Source organism: Oreochromis niloticus, linkage group LG4, assembly GCF_001858045.2.
Source record: "Oreochromis niloticus isolate F11D_XX linkage group LG4, O_niloticus_UMD_NMBU, whole genome shotgun sequence".
NCBI classification, from domain to species: domain Eukaryota; kingdom Metazoa; phylum Chordata; class Actinopteri; order Cichliformes; family Cichlidae; genus Oreochromis; species Oreochromis niloticus.
Window position 1 is genome coordinate 23,018,209 of NC_031969.2, and position 16,150 is coordinate 23,034,358.

At 41.6% G+C, this 16,150-nt stretch overlaps 1 protein-coding gene across 4 annotated transcripts in view; it reads right to left on the bottom strand.

Annotated features, from left to right (window-relative positions):
• The window catches only part of adgrl1a (adhesion G protein-coupled receptor L1a), a 95,660-nt gene that overhangs the window by 15,256 nt on the left and 64,254 nt on the right, over positions 1 to 16,150 (bottom strand). For all 4 annotated transcript variants that reach the window (XM_005468689.4, XM_005468690.4, XM_025906624.1 and 1 more), the window contains 9 exons: positions 13,614 to 13,821; positions 13,144 to 13,408; positions 10,295 to 10,622; positions 6,068 to 6,361; positions 4,624 to 4,727; positions 3,503 to 3,688; positions 3,270 to 3,308; positions 1,421 to 1,601; positions 724 to 846 (listed from right to left, as the gene is read on the bottom strand). In XM_005468689.4, the coding sequence (XP_005468746.1) occupies positions 724 to 846; positions 1,421 to 1,601; positions 3,270 to 3,308; positions 3,503 to 3,688; positions 4,624 to 4,727; positions 6,068 to 6,361; positions 10,295 to 10,622; positions 13,144 to 13,408; positions 13,614 to 13,821 (1,728 nt within the window). The remainder of the gene's footprint in view (positions 1 to 723; positions 847 to 1,420; positions 1,602 to 3,269; positions 3,309 to 3,502; positions 3,689 to 4,623; positions 4,728 to 6,067; positions 6,362 to 10,294; positions 10,623 to 13,143; positions 13,409 to 13,613; positions 13,822 to 16,150) is intronic.

A 16,150-nucleotide genomic window follows, 5' to 3' on the forward strand; every position in this document is an offset into this window, starting at 1 on the left:
TGGAAAGGGCTGGAAGAATGGCAGCGACAGAGAGTGGGGAGTGACAGGGTGAGTGAAAGGGAGACAGAGAGAGTGAGTTAGTGAAGGTTAGAATGATGGTAAGGACCGTTTCATTTTGAGTGGTGGAAGAGAGCGAGATTTAATGTGGAGGGCAATGGAACATTCATCCCTCAAGCATTCACAGATCTCTTATTATTCCATATGAATATTTCATGTGCGTTTGTTTCAATCATTCTAATCTCGTTCCCACTGCAGAGCCAAGCGGAGACAGAAAACAGAAAAGGGGGATGAGGGGGCCAAGGAAGGAGGAGGGGAGCAATGGCGTTGGGGGTTGGGGCGGGCACGGGTGCTGGGTTAGAAACAAGAGAGATGGGAGCGGGGGATAAGATGGTGGAGAGACGGAGCGAGGGAATGGGATGGGGAAGAGAGGAGAGAGGGAGTGCTGAGATTGCTCTGTCAGACTGGGGCCGATTGTAATCTACACGCCTCCCCAGCTATTCTATTAAGACTGCTGTTAAGAAACCATCAAGAAAAGAAATTGTCTCAGCGCTTTTGTTAATCTGATTAGCCTATTATTATGAACCAATAACTTAGTCAACTGCATGCAGATTGTTTTAAGCCTGCATGAAAATGCAAATGGAAACATTAAGAGAGAGGCTGCACAGGACAGTGCAATTTTTCAGTTGTACGGGTGAAGACAGGGAGGGGGTAAGGGTTGCTGACCGTTGCGGCTGTACTGTTTGATAGTAGAGGCTGAGAGCTGGATGGTGCTGTCACTGGCGTAATTTTGCGGGAAGGACAAGTCCTGCATGTCCATCTCTGTGTTTACAACGTGCACCTGGAGATCTGATGGTAGAAACACAGAAGTTGGTGCAGATTTTTAATTAAAAAAAAAAACACAAGACAAATTTGGAGCCACAATCTGGAGATAAAACTGCACATTGCATTTGAACAGCAGTCAGCACTGGCCTCAATTCATGTGTACAACAATCCTCTGCCAAGGTAGAAGCTGAGGTAGAGGTATATTTTCAGTGCTGTTTGTTTCCTGGCCTGTGTATCTGACTGACTTTTTTTTAAATTTACTTCACCATTAAGCATAAACTACCAGAGTGAATTTCATTAAACTTGGAGCGGCTGGGCATGCTCTAAAGACAAACCCATAATATGTTGGTACAGATCCAGACGGCCACTGTAAAAGTCAGTGATCGGCACTGTCCTTGGCAAATGACTCTTGAGTGTCCTTCTAGTAAACAAGATTTATATTACATATTTTTGATAAAATAAAATATAAGCAAAAAAGAAAAAAAAAACACAACTTTTTGATTTATTTTTTTCTACCTTTAAAATTCGTGATTGTGCTTTCATAACTGAAGTAACAAAAAATAACATCTTGATCTTGACCTCACTGCTGTTTTCTTACCAATGCTGGGCGCTCGGTCTGTAAAGTTTTTCCCGTACATGTTGTTGGCCAGCAGGAAGGCTCCTTTTTCCAGGACGTCCAGTAGCATGGTGGCAGTGTGAGACTGCTCTGTGCTGTTCATGTCCTGCCATGACTCCAAAGCTTCAGGACGGAGCAAATTGTCCACTGTTTGCACCACCGCCTGGCCCGCGCAGAAGGCATAGCATTAATGCTAGCATCAGTAGCATCAGTAATATGATCGACATTAGCAAGAACACTTTACAATAAGGCACATACACAGTAAAAGTGACAAATGAGGAACTAATTTAACTTTTCAGGAAGTTTCTCGCTTTGATTCTTTTGTCTACTTAACGCAAGTAGGAACAAAAATGTAATGTAAGGCAACAGCAAGGTAATCATGAAGTTCAGATGCATCCCTAGCAGCTACTTAGCATTTTACTCAATAGCACACCAGGTAACACAAAATAACATTTTCATTATTGTGCAGTAATGACTATTGCTTATTGAATTTGTGTCATTTAGAACCCAATCCGGAGTAAATCCAATTCTGGATATCTAGTAACTAATTATTAGACACTGGTTCATTAACACTGTTTCCAGCATTGTGTTCTTTCAGAAAGAACTCTTAGGTACTTATTAGCCATTAAACATGTTAGTTCCTGATTTGTTTGTCACTTTTTTGGTAAGTATTCATTTCGTGTGCTATATTGTAAAGTGTTACCGTATAACATTAGCACCTCAAAGTACAAAGTCTATTGCACTATAACTTCCTAGAAACTCACCACTCCCTTGCACTACATTTATTACTCTGCTATGTAAGACATATTACCATTCTATTTCACACTTACAATTCATTTAATGGCAATTTTGATGGTTGTATCAGCTATCCAATTTATTGGAGTAGCCTGCTTGATGAATCATGTAATTCTCTTGCTCAGGCCTCTCAAAATGAAGGATTGACTGCTGCATGGAATAAAGACCATTGCTGTTAAGAAAATGAATTCAGCATCAGAATGCACTCTATCAGCTACAGAAGAAGAAGACAGAGGGTGTTTTTCGTTTATCCTTGGATCAGTGAGCTACCTTTGCAGTAAGTGACAAAAAATAATGGTCGAGTAACATACTACACAGCAGCCTTTTACATTCATCTTGCACCAACTGAGATTAGAAGATGTGGGGGTCATATTACTATATGCTGCAGACAGGTCAAAGCACATAAAAGACTGCGCTGCAGAGTGCCGCATTTCATCATTACAGAGAAGCATACACAAGGCCTTTTCCTGATATTAGATTACGGCTCCCTCAGAACCACAGATATTGCACAAATATTGAAAAAGCACAGAAGGGTGTAGTAACACCAACTGCTGCCTTTCATGCTATAGTCAAATTACATTTTCTCAAAGCGACAGATATTGTCCCTTATTGTGAAACACAGTGAAGCCAAGGGCACTACTATGCATTTAAGACCACTCACAGTGCAACAAAGCCACAATTAAATCACAGACAGATGACTTCTTCATTAGCTGAAATGTAATTTTACATATATGTATACCATGAGCAATAGAAAAACTATAAAAGCAGCTTGCCCTGCTCTGGAAAATACTTTAATATTTAGTACATGGTGTCTGCCAGCAGTTATTCTACATCTTACTCACACTGCCTTCCAGAACAAACCAGAATTTCTAAAAGTGATGATTCCAAAAGCAGCATCAATCACAATACAGAGCTGAAGAAACTTCATCCACAAGCCTAGTCTGCTCAAGGATTTATCTTCCCTCAGTTATTCTAAGTCACAGAGCAGTCCGACTCCACAGGCATGTAAAGCAGCTAGATAAAAGAGGAAAGCTACCTGGATGTATGCCTTACAGGTCCGCTCTCTCTTCTGAAGCTAGAAGGGAGAAAAACAAAGCCTGAAATTAAGAAAAAAAAAACTAAACAAAAACAGAACCCACTTTTTTGCTTATGGACTGCTAAGTAGATCTGCATGACGCAAAGCATTCTTTTCTTATTCTTGAGTTAAATATATCTTATCATCAAGTGTGTGTCTTTATTCGCGCACATACTGTTGACACTCTCTTCTACCTTGTTGTAGTTTCTTCCAGCTGGTTCCTTGTTTCCAGGCCTCAGGGTCTGAAGCTGGGCATCCAGTATATCCAGCAGCTGCTCAATCAGTCGGACAGAAGAGCTAACATCTCCAGCCTGGATCCGACCCCGAGTGTGGTTCACCAGCTCGCTAGCTATGTTGGCAGCATTTTCCCCACTCTTTATCTGCACATTAACACACAAACCCCAAACTGTTCAAATGTTCTCACGCATACCACAACCACAACAATACACATGCTCTGCACACAAAACCCTCAGCTTGATGTTTGTTCAGTAATCAGATTTCTGCCTTCATTACCAGCTCTTCCTGCATCATTGTAAACAAAGATGGACCTTGTACAACACATCATGAAGTTTTTATTCTCCCTAGCCCAGTTTCACTTGCAAATTACACCCTTAGCAACCGCCTTGCAATTGCAATTGATTTTCGCCAAAAGGAGAAGGTACAATGATGTTACTTTTCAGAGCGCTGCTACTTACCCTTCCAGGCACATGCACACACTTAAAAAACCTTTAAGAAAGCTGCTCAGCGGCATGCATGGCTAAACAATCAAGAATTTCTCCAGCAGAAATGTAGCTGTGTTAACGAGAGTACTCTGAATTCCACTTTGAATAGACTGTGAAATCTGATTACTGTCAAAATTGGGGAATGATCAGATTTCCACAAAGTATTTAGTAACCCAGTTTGGACATTTAAATAGCAGTCAGCTAAGTTAATCACTGGGCATCATCTAGAGACCATGACGTTTAGCTACTGCACAGGTATAATGGATTATATGAGACTACGATCGAAGCAAGACAAAATGAAATTGAATTGGCTGACTTCTATGCAAGCTGTGAGACGCTACAGCTGATTTTTTTTAAATAAATTACCCTAGCTGTAATTAAGGTATGTTACCTAAAAAAAAAAGTGAGTTAATTAAGTATTAAGAGCAGATGCCTTGTAATAAAGAGCCACTTGAAATGAGTCTGTATTTTAATCAGGACAGCCCTGGAGATATGTTAATGTGTGTGTGGAGGTGGACAGGGAAGATGGTCGGGGCAGTGGGGCACAGGAAAGGGACAGACCCATGGCCAGGGAGTTTGACTCCAGGTCTCACCTTCTGGGCTACCTGGTTGACCCAGGGGGAGGTGCAGTTACTAAGGTCAGGACCCCGTGGGTTCCACATGACCTGATCCGCCAAGCACTGGAATGAAGCAATGCCTAGAGAAAAGCAGAAGAATGGGAGGGGGGCAGATATATTAAGCATTAGGCGTCTGCAATTAAAGGAGAAAGTGCTGAGGATAGGACTGAACACTCAAAAGTGTGAGATTTTTTTTTCTTTAAACAAGAAAAATGGAAGGAAATGAATTTTAATATTACTCAAAGTGTTTGAAGATGAGAGAGAAGCAGGAAGGAGGAGGTAGAGCAGAATTTCAGAGAAAATGGGTCAAAAGTGAAAAAGGTTAAATAATGAAGTACAGGTTAATGAGAAAGTGAGGGAGAAAATGACTGGGTAAGAAAAGGTTTCGATGATGTAAAAAGAATGACTTTAAAGGAAAACATCCTCACGTAGCACATAATGTTTACTCTGTTCACACAGTCACACAGCAAAGACATCAGGTAAGATCCCTCACTGTCAAATAAAAACACCTGAAGGAAAGCACCTTCCACCAAACCTCATTTCCAGTAAGTTTTTCTGTTCAGTTACGGGGGTTCAGAGAAAGGACAGCATGGGGGGATTAAACCAGAGGAGGGTCTGTCTGCTGCTAACACAAATAACCAACGTCAAGTTGCAAAGAGAAGGCAGAGAAGGGAAGAGAGACGAGAAAGAGCGAGAGGGAGAGACGCAGATCGCAACGGCAGAGATGACAGGGACAATGCAGCAAACGTTTCATAGTTGTAGAAAGGATCAGAGCAGATGTGGCGTTGCATTTCATATTCCCTTCTTCCTCTCTCTCCCACTGATTTTTCTCTCCTCGCTGTTACTTTTCTCTATACTCTCCTCCATCGACCACAGATTAGGTTTGAGAGCGCTGCCAAGACGAGGCAATTAAGCCTGCTGCTGATTTAACGCAGAGAGAACATACAGAAACAGCAAAAGACACTGGAAGAAAGATGGAGGAGATTTCTTTTTTTTCTGCAACTAAAGAGTTTTTTTTGTTTTAGGTTTTTTGTTTTTTGACGGCTGGATGTTTAAGAGTAAAGTAGCAAACATGAAGGGAGGTGAAGCCTGTGTTGCCTTGTCTTTCATTTCATTATTCGCCACTTTCAATCAGCTCTGTTTCTCTGGGAGATGAGCCTTTCATTTGTGGAGGACGAGCTTTCATCTGCAAGTCCTCGGGGACCGTGCCTACTGGTGGGACCAACGCAAGGATGGAAGACAACAACAGCGGAAAAAAACAAGTGTGAGTGCCCAAACGTGCTTATCACTTGGGCACATGCGCTGATATATATTGCAAACACCCACATGGTACTTTATGTACGAGTACGCTTGAAGCTCATATGATGAGTAAAAAAAAAGAACAAATGTTTGAAAATAAATGCACGCAGGTTTTTCTCACCTAAAGATCCTTTAGGACATGGACGGTCCACTGTTTCTCCTCGCTGTGTTGTTGGCCACTGGACACCGCGGACGAGCTTCGTCTCGCAAAATTGTGGCTCTGAGCCTTGAGGAGGGTGAGGTGGCCGGCGGGTGACAGGCACAGTAGCAGTGATTGGTCGAAGATCAGGATTCTTGTTGATGGAACCGATTGGGCGCGAGGTGGGGGCCAGCGGGCGGGCAGTAGAGGGGCTCGCACTGGAGGTGAACGGCCTTGCTGGAAGAGTGGTGGTCACTTGAGTGGTGGTCAGAGGGCCTGAGGTAACCCAAGAGTAAATCACAGAGAGACATGGAAAAAGTGAGAGACTTAAAAGGGGTTGTAAGGGAATTATTAAAGAACAGCAAAACCTGACAGCAAAAGCCAAAAGCTAAGATCAAGATAATGAAGGACACTTGCATCTGAATGTAAGATGTCTCTTAGAAGCTAAGTTCAAAAGTTAGTCTGACAATAATTGGGGTGACAAATACTTTTTTGAGTCTCTCAAAGCCGGTTCTCCGCAGAGAGGAGGAGAAGCAGAGGGAGGAGATGGCGAGAAAGCAGCATCACAAGTCAGGGAGAAGTAAATAATTTATCAAATGTATCAGAGAAGTCACCATCACTAACAACCAAACCTAATGCGAAGATAAAAGCAAGCCATCGCAACTACAAAATCCTAACTGATCAAACGCAGAGTCAGCACGCAACTCAGACTGCTGCCGCCCGTCTGTCTCTGCCTCATCTCTCTCTGGGCCTAATCCGAGCTTCATACAGGCCTTTATGCAGCTCAGATGTACAGTACATCCAAACCGCCTTCTCATACTGATGGACTGCCAAAATGCAGTGTGGCGTTCCCATTTCATCCTCTGCCTGATTTCAGAATGGCTTTTTCATTACCCATGACACAGTGATGCTTATATGAAGCGCTACAGAAGTCATACCTGAGCAGCTCTTCTTTACTTTAACTATAGCTGGGGCGAGAACTATAATCATTTGATTCCAGTTTTCGGAATTTATACTTTAAATGCTTTTCTTCATCTTCCTGCTTTTTCTGGAAGAAAACACTGTGAGGTCTGGACTTCTCATTTTTTTCTATTGAAAACATTCGTAGTAGTGTTTGTGTCAAGAGCATATGGGTTTATTTGGAGTGACAAGCGTAAATACTCAGTGTGTCCAACTTAGTCACATGTTTAACATCTTGCCCAACATAATTACCAAATGAATGTTAACTGTCATGCAAGTTTTAGGGGGAAAGAAATAACCTTATCATCAGCTTGTCGGTAGAAAACATGTATGTCAATATGCGCAGATTATGCACAATTGTTGTGACTTTGCATCTTCACATCACCAAAGTGGATGTTAAACAAAAGATAAAATCAGGATGTATTTAAAGTGCAGACTTTAAATTGTCATCGAAGGAGTTTTATAAAAGTACTGCAATAACTGCCCAGGAATTATAGCCATTTTCACACATTTTTTAATACATCCCACATTTTCAGTCCAGCATTTTGCTAGACCTTTACTGGAGCCACTTTCATTTGCTGCTTCTTTGTGAGTCTTTCTGCATTTCGTTTTGTATTTAATAACTGAAAAGCATGCTCTGCTGGGTAGAGATCATGTAACTGACTTGGTAATTCAAGAACATCCTATTTCTTTGCCTTGAAAACTAGGGATGCACCGATACCGATACTGGTATCGGGTATCGGGGCCGATACTGTAAAATGTGTGCGTACTCGTACTCGTAAAAGTTAACCGATACCATGAACCGATACTAATGTATCCCGGAAGGGAATTTGGAAGTGGATACTCATAATTCCCATGGACTTAAACGCCACGGTAACATAAGGCGTTCACAGTTGATGTTATGTGATGTAACTCTACCCTGAATATAATTTGCCCTGTAATATGTCGCAAGGTAAATACAGGTAATTAGAGCAATCAAACTGTTATGTTAATCATAAAAGTATTATTTTATGGTATGTAACTCTGAAGGGAGTTAAAATATTGTTCAGAGTTCTAATTTTCTGGAGGCCTGTGAAGGTAGCATAAAACGGGACCTTGCATGGGGAGATGCACGAGGTTAGCTGAACCAAAGTGAGAGACTCAGCTAGTTTTACTGAGGTTAACCAGCACAAAAGAGTGTGTGACTAGAAAGCTGACCGTGTGAGAGCTTCACAACAGAGTGTGGGTGAAGTGACTTTTTGTTTCAACGGTCGCCCCACAGTGGAAAACTGTGTTTCCAGCTACGACCGCCGAGGCTAAAGGCTAGCCCGGACTGCTTGGCTTCGCCAAGGAGGCAGCCGCTATGGACTGTCGGAGAGCTGGACAGTGACTCGCTAACGCGCTGTAGCAGAGACAGCATCGGGTCCGCAGGGAGTGGATTTAGTGTGGGACTGGTGCACGGCGACCTACCGATCAGCTGAACTGTAAGTCAGACTTTTGTGCTCTTACTGGGGAGAAGAGGATTTAACTCCATCGTCCGGCGTGAGCAACAAACAGGCCTGCAACAAGTGTGAATGTGAGTGTGTGGAGCCCATGTGTGAATATTGTATGTTTAGTGGATTTATATAACGTGTTTTGGAGTGTATATTAGTGAGTCACTTACCAAAAGGTGATAACATAAGTTGGGTTGTTTAATATAATTTGAAAGGGAATTATGTCATTTATACAGTGTATTTCATTTGGTTAAGGAATTGGAATATCATTTGAGTTTAAAAAAGGTATGTGTTGTACAGTATTTGTCTCTGCCCTTACGTTCAGTAAACGTTTCGTTTGTGTTAAAGAGTTGTCTGGGGTCGTTTCTTTACTACTGGTTAAGTTTAACGTGTGTGGTAGAAGTATCGGATTTTGTACTCGGTATCGGCAAGTACTCAGATCCAAGTATCGGTATCGGATCGGTTTGAAAAAATTGGTATCGTTGCATCCCTATTGAAAACATCTTTGTCTGCTTTCGCTGTGTGCTTCGGGTCATTATCCATTTGCACTGCAGTGTGCCATGTACATCCTGCATCCTGCTAATTCTACCAACAGTCACATCACCAATAAACACTAGTGATCCAGTTCCACAGGCAGCCTTACATGCCCACGCTATAACAATGCGTCCACCATATTTGAACGATAACGTGATATGCTTCAGATTATGAGCCGTTTCTCTCTTTCTCCAGACTTTTCTCTTAGAACCATTATGGAACCATTATGGTTCAAAGTAATCTTGGTTTCATCTGTCCAAAGAATTATTTTCCATAACTGTTCAGCCTCTCTGGCAAAGTCTAATCTGGCCTTCTTTTTCTCGAGTGTAATCAGTGGTTTGCACCTAGTTGTAAGCCCTCTGTATTTCCATTCGATTGTATTTCCATTCATGAAGGCGTTGTTGATTGCAGGCTGTGATAATGATGCACCTACTTCCCCGATAGTGTTCTTGACTTGGTTAGATGTTGTGGAGCTGTTTTTCTTAACCGTGGACATAATTCTATTATCATCGACTTTAGCTGTCTTCTGTGGTCTTCCATGCCTTTTGGTGTTGCTGAGCTGGCCAGTACATTCATTGTTTTTTAAGAACTGCTTTCTTAAAAAGATGTTTTGAAGATTGTTGATTTAGCCCCTCTCAAACTGCTGTCTCTAATAGGTTTATTTTGTCTTTTCAGTCTGCTGATGGCCTCCTTCACTTGCATCGACAAATGAAGGAGGCCATTCACTGGAACTGTCAATATAATTGACCATTACATTGAGAGCTCCAGTGAAAAGCTACCAAATGTAACTTCAACATTTGGAAACAACTCCAGATCTTTTATCTCTTTAATTTGTCATGGAATAACAAGGGGATCGGGTGTCATCTGATCACAGAACTGCTTGTTAGTCAAGTGTCTAATTACATTTGAGCCTCTAAAAACAGGGGACAATGTAAAAAAAAGTTAATGTCCGCCATAATTAATGTAATACTTTAGCTGAAACCTTTGAATTAAAGCTAATAGTCTTGACTGTTTGATTTAAAGTCCACTGTGGTAGTGTACAGAGGCAAATTTACAACTTATGGACCTCGCTGTATACTTGTTGTTACAATCTCATATTTTACCACTCATGACTGAAAATATCTCATAAGCAAAAAGCTAAACATCCATAAGAAATGCACATACCACACACCAGTATTTGCAACTGTACTGTTCACATGATTTGTCTGTGTAAGCTACAGGATGGGATGAGATCTCTTCTTACCAGTGGTAGGATCTGGTGGTCCAAACTCCAGCGGGTAGCGCAGCACGTTATAGTTGTTCCAGACATAAAGCTGGTTGTCTCGAGGATTATAGTCCACAGAGGAAATATACTGATAGGGATTGGGAAAGGCAATGTGGACAGGTTCCTCTCGAGCACGGTTGGTATTGTAGGCATACGTCACCAGGTCACCCCCTGCTTCACTGTCATCGTCCTGGTAGACTGATCGCACTGCATAAAGCACTCCACAAGCCATGAAGGCGTTGGACGCCATCCTCTTGTCAAAGCCGGTCTCCCAGGTGCCTTCAAAGCGCAGTGTGTAAGGGTTCACCTGTGGGCAAAGAGGAAGTATTCAAATGGCTAGTTTTAGCAGGCTTAAATCAGCAACGTTTTAGAGGGATTTTACTTTTTATGGTTGTTAAAAAGGTTCAGGAAATTGCGCCATTTAAGATTAGTTCAATGGTTCGTTTTAAATATCTTAACATCACTCAGTTAGTGGAAGTTTTAAGATCAAGATAGCTGAAGACAGAAAGATAGATGTTGGAAACACAGTCTATATAAAAGATGGATGTAGCCTCTGGGTCTGAGGAGTCAATATTCAAGTACCTTAATCCTACATTCCTTCTAATGCCAGCAGGGGGTGACTCATCTTGTTGCAAAAACACGACCAATTGCATAGAAGTTTATGAGAAAATTACCCCGCTTCTTACTTGATGTAACCTAAATGTAAATACCTGCCTCATGACTTTGTGATCCCCTTCTGTATTTTCAGGTCTGATTTAACACAGCATAATGTTTATTTTGTTGTTAAAGTTGAATAGACAGACTTGGATAAAGCAAGTTAGGCCTGAGGGCTTGGACTGAAAATTCACTACTGAATTAGGCATGCAGCTAGGCTTGCTTCTCAGTGGATCTGCCGAAAGCCAAAACACAGAACTTGAGATTGAAAACAAGTGAAGAAACCAATGTGTAACATCACAGTAATGATGACGTCATTGTCAATCTCCGTCAGCTTGACAATGACAGAAAAATCTGAAGGCTGTCCATCACCAGTCACTTAATTTTGGCACATAAGATGACTGATGGTGAATCTGAAGACTAAGCCTGTGATAGCCTTAATTAAGGATGCACCGGTCTGCTATTTAGATTGAATATCAGTCTGTTACTGATCCCAGAAGCTGGTTCAGATATCGGTGGCAATGAGCTGATCCAGTGACATAGCTAATATAGAGCAGAGGAAGCTTTTAATAAATGGTCAGCAGCTTGGAAGTATTTCACACTGGTATACTAATATTTTCTATTTGTATGTCAATTTGTACTGTGGTCAAATTGAGTTCACATGACTGAAAAGATCTGTCGCTTGCTCATTTACCTTCACTCTCACTATGTCTGGTCAGAGGCATTATACAAACTAGAAGGACATCGGTTCATTGTAACACTCATGGGAAGCTAACATTACACCTGCCATCAACTCAATTTATATTATTTCACTTCAGCTGCCTATTTTCAGCTCTAGTGTGTGAAGAGGAAAAAGGAGAAAGGAGCTCAACTGTGAATGACAGCAATACGTAGTAGCTTAATTACTCTTATGTTCAAATAAAAGGAAATTTAACGTGTTTTTTTTGGCATTTCTGATTTCACTAATAAATACAAACGATTCAGTAATTAGTTAGATTTTACTATTTTAGGCAAGCTGTTTTAAGTTGACCTTGATGTTTCCGTACACATATAAGAATAATTCCCAGTCTCTTCCTTATAGTGAGGAATACAGATTTCTAATATAGCACTGGGATTAGCTTGGTACAAGGCATCAGATTAGAAATGGAAAAGGTTGGATCAGTGCATCCAAAGCCCGGCTTGATTTTAAAAAAAGCTCTCCATGCCCTCTTAAACTAATATTTTTTATTTTTTTTCCTTGTATTAGGTATTGTGTTTGAGTTGTTTTGAATAAAAAAACAACCTCTTAAATATGACTCAGTATTAAAATATCTAAACTCAAAATAACAGGTAAAATCATATATGCTCATTAAGATTATGCAAGCTCTCACAGAGACCTCGTCTGGCTTTTTTCTTTAAACATTGTAATAAATAGCAAAACTCCCCAGAAAAATAAAGCATTTATTTCTGTTGAAAGTTATCGCTTTCTTGTTTGCTACTTTGTCACTCCATTACTCTGCACTGTAATAGCTCATGCAGGGTTTGATATTTCAGATTGATAGTTTAACATATACGCTTTGAAAAACAATTTCCTGGTAAGGTCAAAGATAGTGATAATAAATGAGACACGACTATCTGAGCAACACATTAATTTTATACTCTGTTTATACAGGAACTTTCTGCCTGATTGCAGTTTTGTTGGTTGAGAAACAAAGAAGCAACTGGCATCAAAATATGAATGCTTCACGTTTACGGTCATGGATCACATTTTGAGGCTGCAGAGTGAGCAGGGCAAAGTAATGTGACTTTGTATTACAGAGGATGAAGAGCATTATATGTTTAAAGTGCAGAACACAATTCTAAATCATTCCCACAGTTTTTTGATTGTAAGTTATTAAATCAAACACTGTGGGGCAACTACAAAATAAATGAAATATTTACCATGCTGGAGGGGATTATTCTTTCTCACAATTGGATTTGAAATTCAGCCTAACCTTTTGCAGATGATGTTTTTGTGATTCATTTTTTGGGGCCAACAACATCTCTTTAATCTTATTTGTCAGTGCACTTGTGTAATCTCAATTCAAGTCTGACATATGACCTTTTGCCTGACTAGTCAGATGAGATTTTAACATAATCCACTCCCGCATTTATAATCCACACCTCATCCCCTTCTGTGCAAACTGCTCTCCCACCTGGCTGACCACCAGTCGTCCGTTGTTGGATTCAGTGGCGTAAATAACCCACAGGCCATTCTCATCCACGGCCAGGTCAATGTCTGACTTCCCTCCCCAGCGGTAAGGTGAAGTGTCATGATAGTTGGCGTTTGTGACAATCGCCTCTCCACTCTTGATGCGCGTACGTAGGTCATACTTGACTATGTTTCGTGTGCGTTCTTTGTTGTAAAACACTGCCCCGTCGTACACAACAAACCCTGTGCCGTCAACTCTGTTGGGTAACCTGTCGAGACAGAATCCAGATGAAGAAATCACTTCTCCAATTCTCCATTCTGCATGGCGATGCCCCCAAGATGGCTCATGGCAGGCACACAGACGCCACAATAAGAGCATTCTGCTATCGCCATCCATATCCACATCAAAAGCCAATAAATCGATACCGTAGCAGATGCCATTTGATCATCCAAGACAGTGGGAGGCGCACTCACTTGTAGGTGGTGGTGGCTCGGCTCTGTTTGAAGTCTTCCCAGGAGGCATACTCATACAGCATGTCGGTGCGATAGGGGGTCCAGGGCATGACGTACAGACGGTCCCCTGACTGTAGCGGGTCCTTACACCATGCCCCCGCCTGATGCTCTGCCTCCTGCTGGGAGCTGGGCACCTGCACCCGCAGCAGTGTCCCCGGACACACAAATACTGGAGCAGTAGAGAAGCATTGGAGCAGAGAGGAGGAGAAGAGGGAATAAAAGGAAGAGACAGAAAATGAAAACAGAGCATTGAAAGAAATGAAAGATATCATGGCAGTGGGAGGGGTGGGAGAGAGGAAATGGGAAAAGGCCAAAGACCAATGAAAATAGAACAGGAGAAAAAGACATGGAGGGGTCGAGAGAAAGATATGAGTAGATAAAAATAAGTTGAGAATTGAAAAGGAGACAAAGAGTAGGGGGAGAATAGAGAGATGGGAAAAGGGGAGTAAGGTGAGGTACATTATCAGATTTAAAATGAAGGAACACATAAAAGCTCATTTGTAGAACTTCAGCATTGTGGTTGGAAACCATTTGGATATGATAAATGGGAGATTTCTGGCTGCCGCCGCAGTTTAAATGTAGTCTCTAATCTAATTTATCTTGGCCTACTTTTTATTTGATTGTGCATTTTCTATTTCAAAGGCCTCTGTTTCTTTGCTCTGCCACTGGGTGGTAAAACAGTAATTGTGGAGCTTGTTTGATTAGGACTCAAATTTGGCTCTCAGTCAAGAGTAATGCCTCAAAGAACAAAAAAAGTATCCTGGGGTAAAGATGTGAGGTTGGCTAGGCCTCCCCTTCCTCTGCAACTGCAACTCAACCTCACCCACTCACAAATATTCCACACAAACAAATACAGACACAAAGTCTATTCCACATAGGCAAGCACACGCAAACAAAAACAAGTGGAACCCCTGCACACCATCCATACACAAACAAGTGCACACACACACACACTGAGGAAGTCTACTTCAGGCAGGTGGAGGTCACCCACAGGGGACTGCTATAAATTAGCTGGTTGATGCCGTGTTATCCTGCCGGATGGCGAGAGCACCCTGGGACCAATGGGTGTGTCAGGTTATCTATGAGGAAAGCTGCTGGCATCCTCGGCACAGTGACATCACAGAGGTCCCAGCAATAGAAAACAAAAAAGCATGAGGGCAAGAGAGTGAGAATGTTGGTGGAACTACAGAATAAAACATCTGACGAGCCTGCCACATTTTCCCCACTGGTTTATTTATGAAGTCTCTTTGGCTTGGGGTTACAACAGAACCGGACACCGGTTGGTCACCTCAAGGCTTAACACATCTTTGGCCTAACTGGACTCGGAACAGATGACATAAAGAGCGCATGGATACCAGACAGACACTGCAATTCACACGAGGATGGTGCACAACATGCACGCACACACCCACAAGCCATACACGCACTGTCACACAGTGACTGTTAGAGTGATGGATCAGACGAGGCTCAAACTGTCTTGAATATTGCATGGAGTCTGGTGCAGGAGGGGAATCACAACAGAAAGATGGAGGAGTTACTTCAGGCTTCTGGAAATCCAGCCGTCTCTTTCTGCTTTCTGTCATACTGCTGTTGATAGTGGATGGTGCGCTGTGGTGCTGGACCACTTAGGAATTAGCCTGTTCTGTCTGAGAGGTCCAACAGGGATTGAGACTGGCAGCCAAACACGAATCTAATCAAACTCAGGCATAAACAAACACTGAACACAGACTCTTCACAAGAGGGAAGCTTGTCATGCTCCACTGTCAAACCAAAATGTTTGCTAGAAAGTACTGATGCCTGAGGTGTTTGGTTTGCAAATATGAATGTGGGTGACTGAAATATGCAAAATATTTTTCAGAGCAATGGTTAATCTGGCACTGTGCTCCAAAATATTTTCAAACAAAGGCTGCGAAGGGTAAAATATTATGGGACTAGATAAAAATGAGCGTGAAGGGAAAAACAGCTATGCACAAGTAGGACATCCCCTTAAAAGTGCAATGGTACTGTAAATAGAGAAATAAACTCTATTAAGGAAGGCTCTGCATGTAGGTGACCCATAAACAAAGCCAGGAACAACTCTGCCTCAAGGTAAAATAAAGGACAAAGAAAAACAAACATGTAAGCCTAGTCTCTACTGTTACAGAAAGGATGACCTAATAGAGAAGTAAGTATTAAAGGACATGCAAGCATCCATCCAGCAGTCGAGCAGAGGACAGTGTAAATGTGTAATGACTCGTAGTCCCTTATCCAATAAAACATACATACATATGTATATATATATATATATACACACATACATATATATATATATATATGTTGTATGTGCATGACAGAATGAGGCCAAATCATAATTTTTGGATTCCACAGAGTGACAGCTTTATAGTCACACAGAACCAGCACATGTGTTGGACTGTCACTTGACTGAGTGACACAAGTTAATGGGGGTGGATGGCATTTAAATAACGTCACAAAATAACACCGATTCTGCTTGGATGACT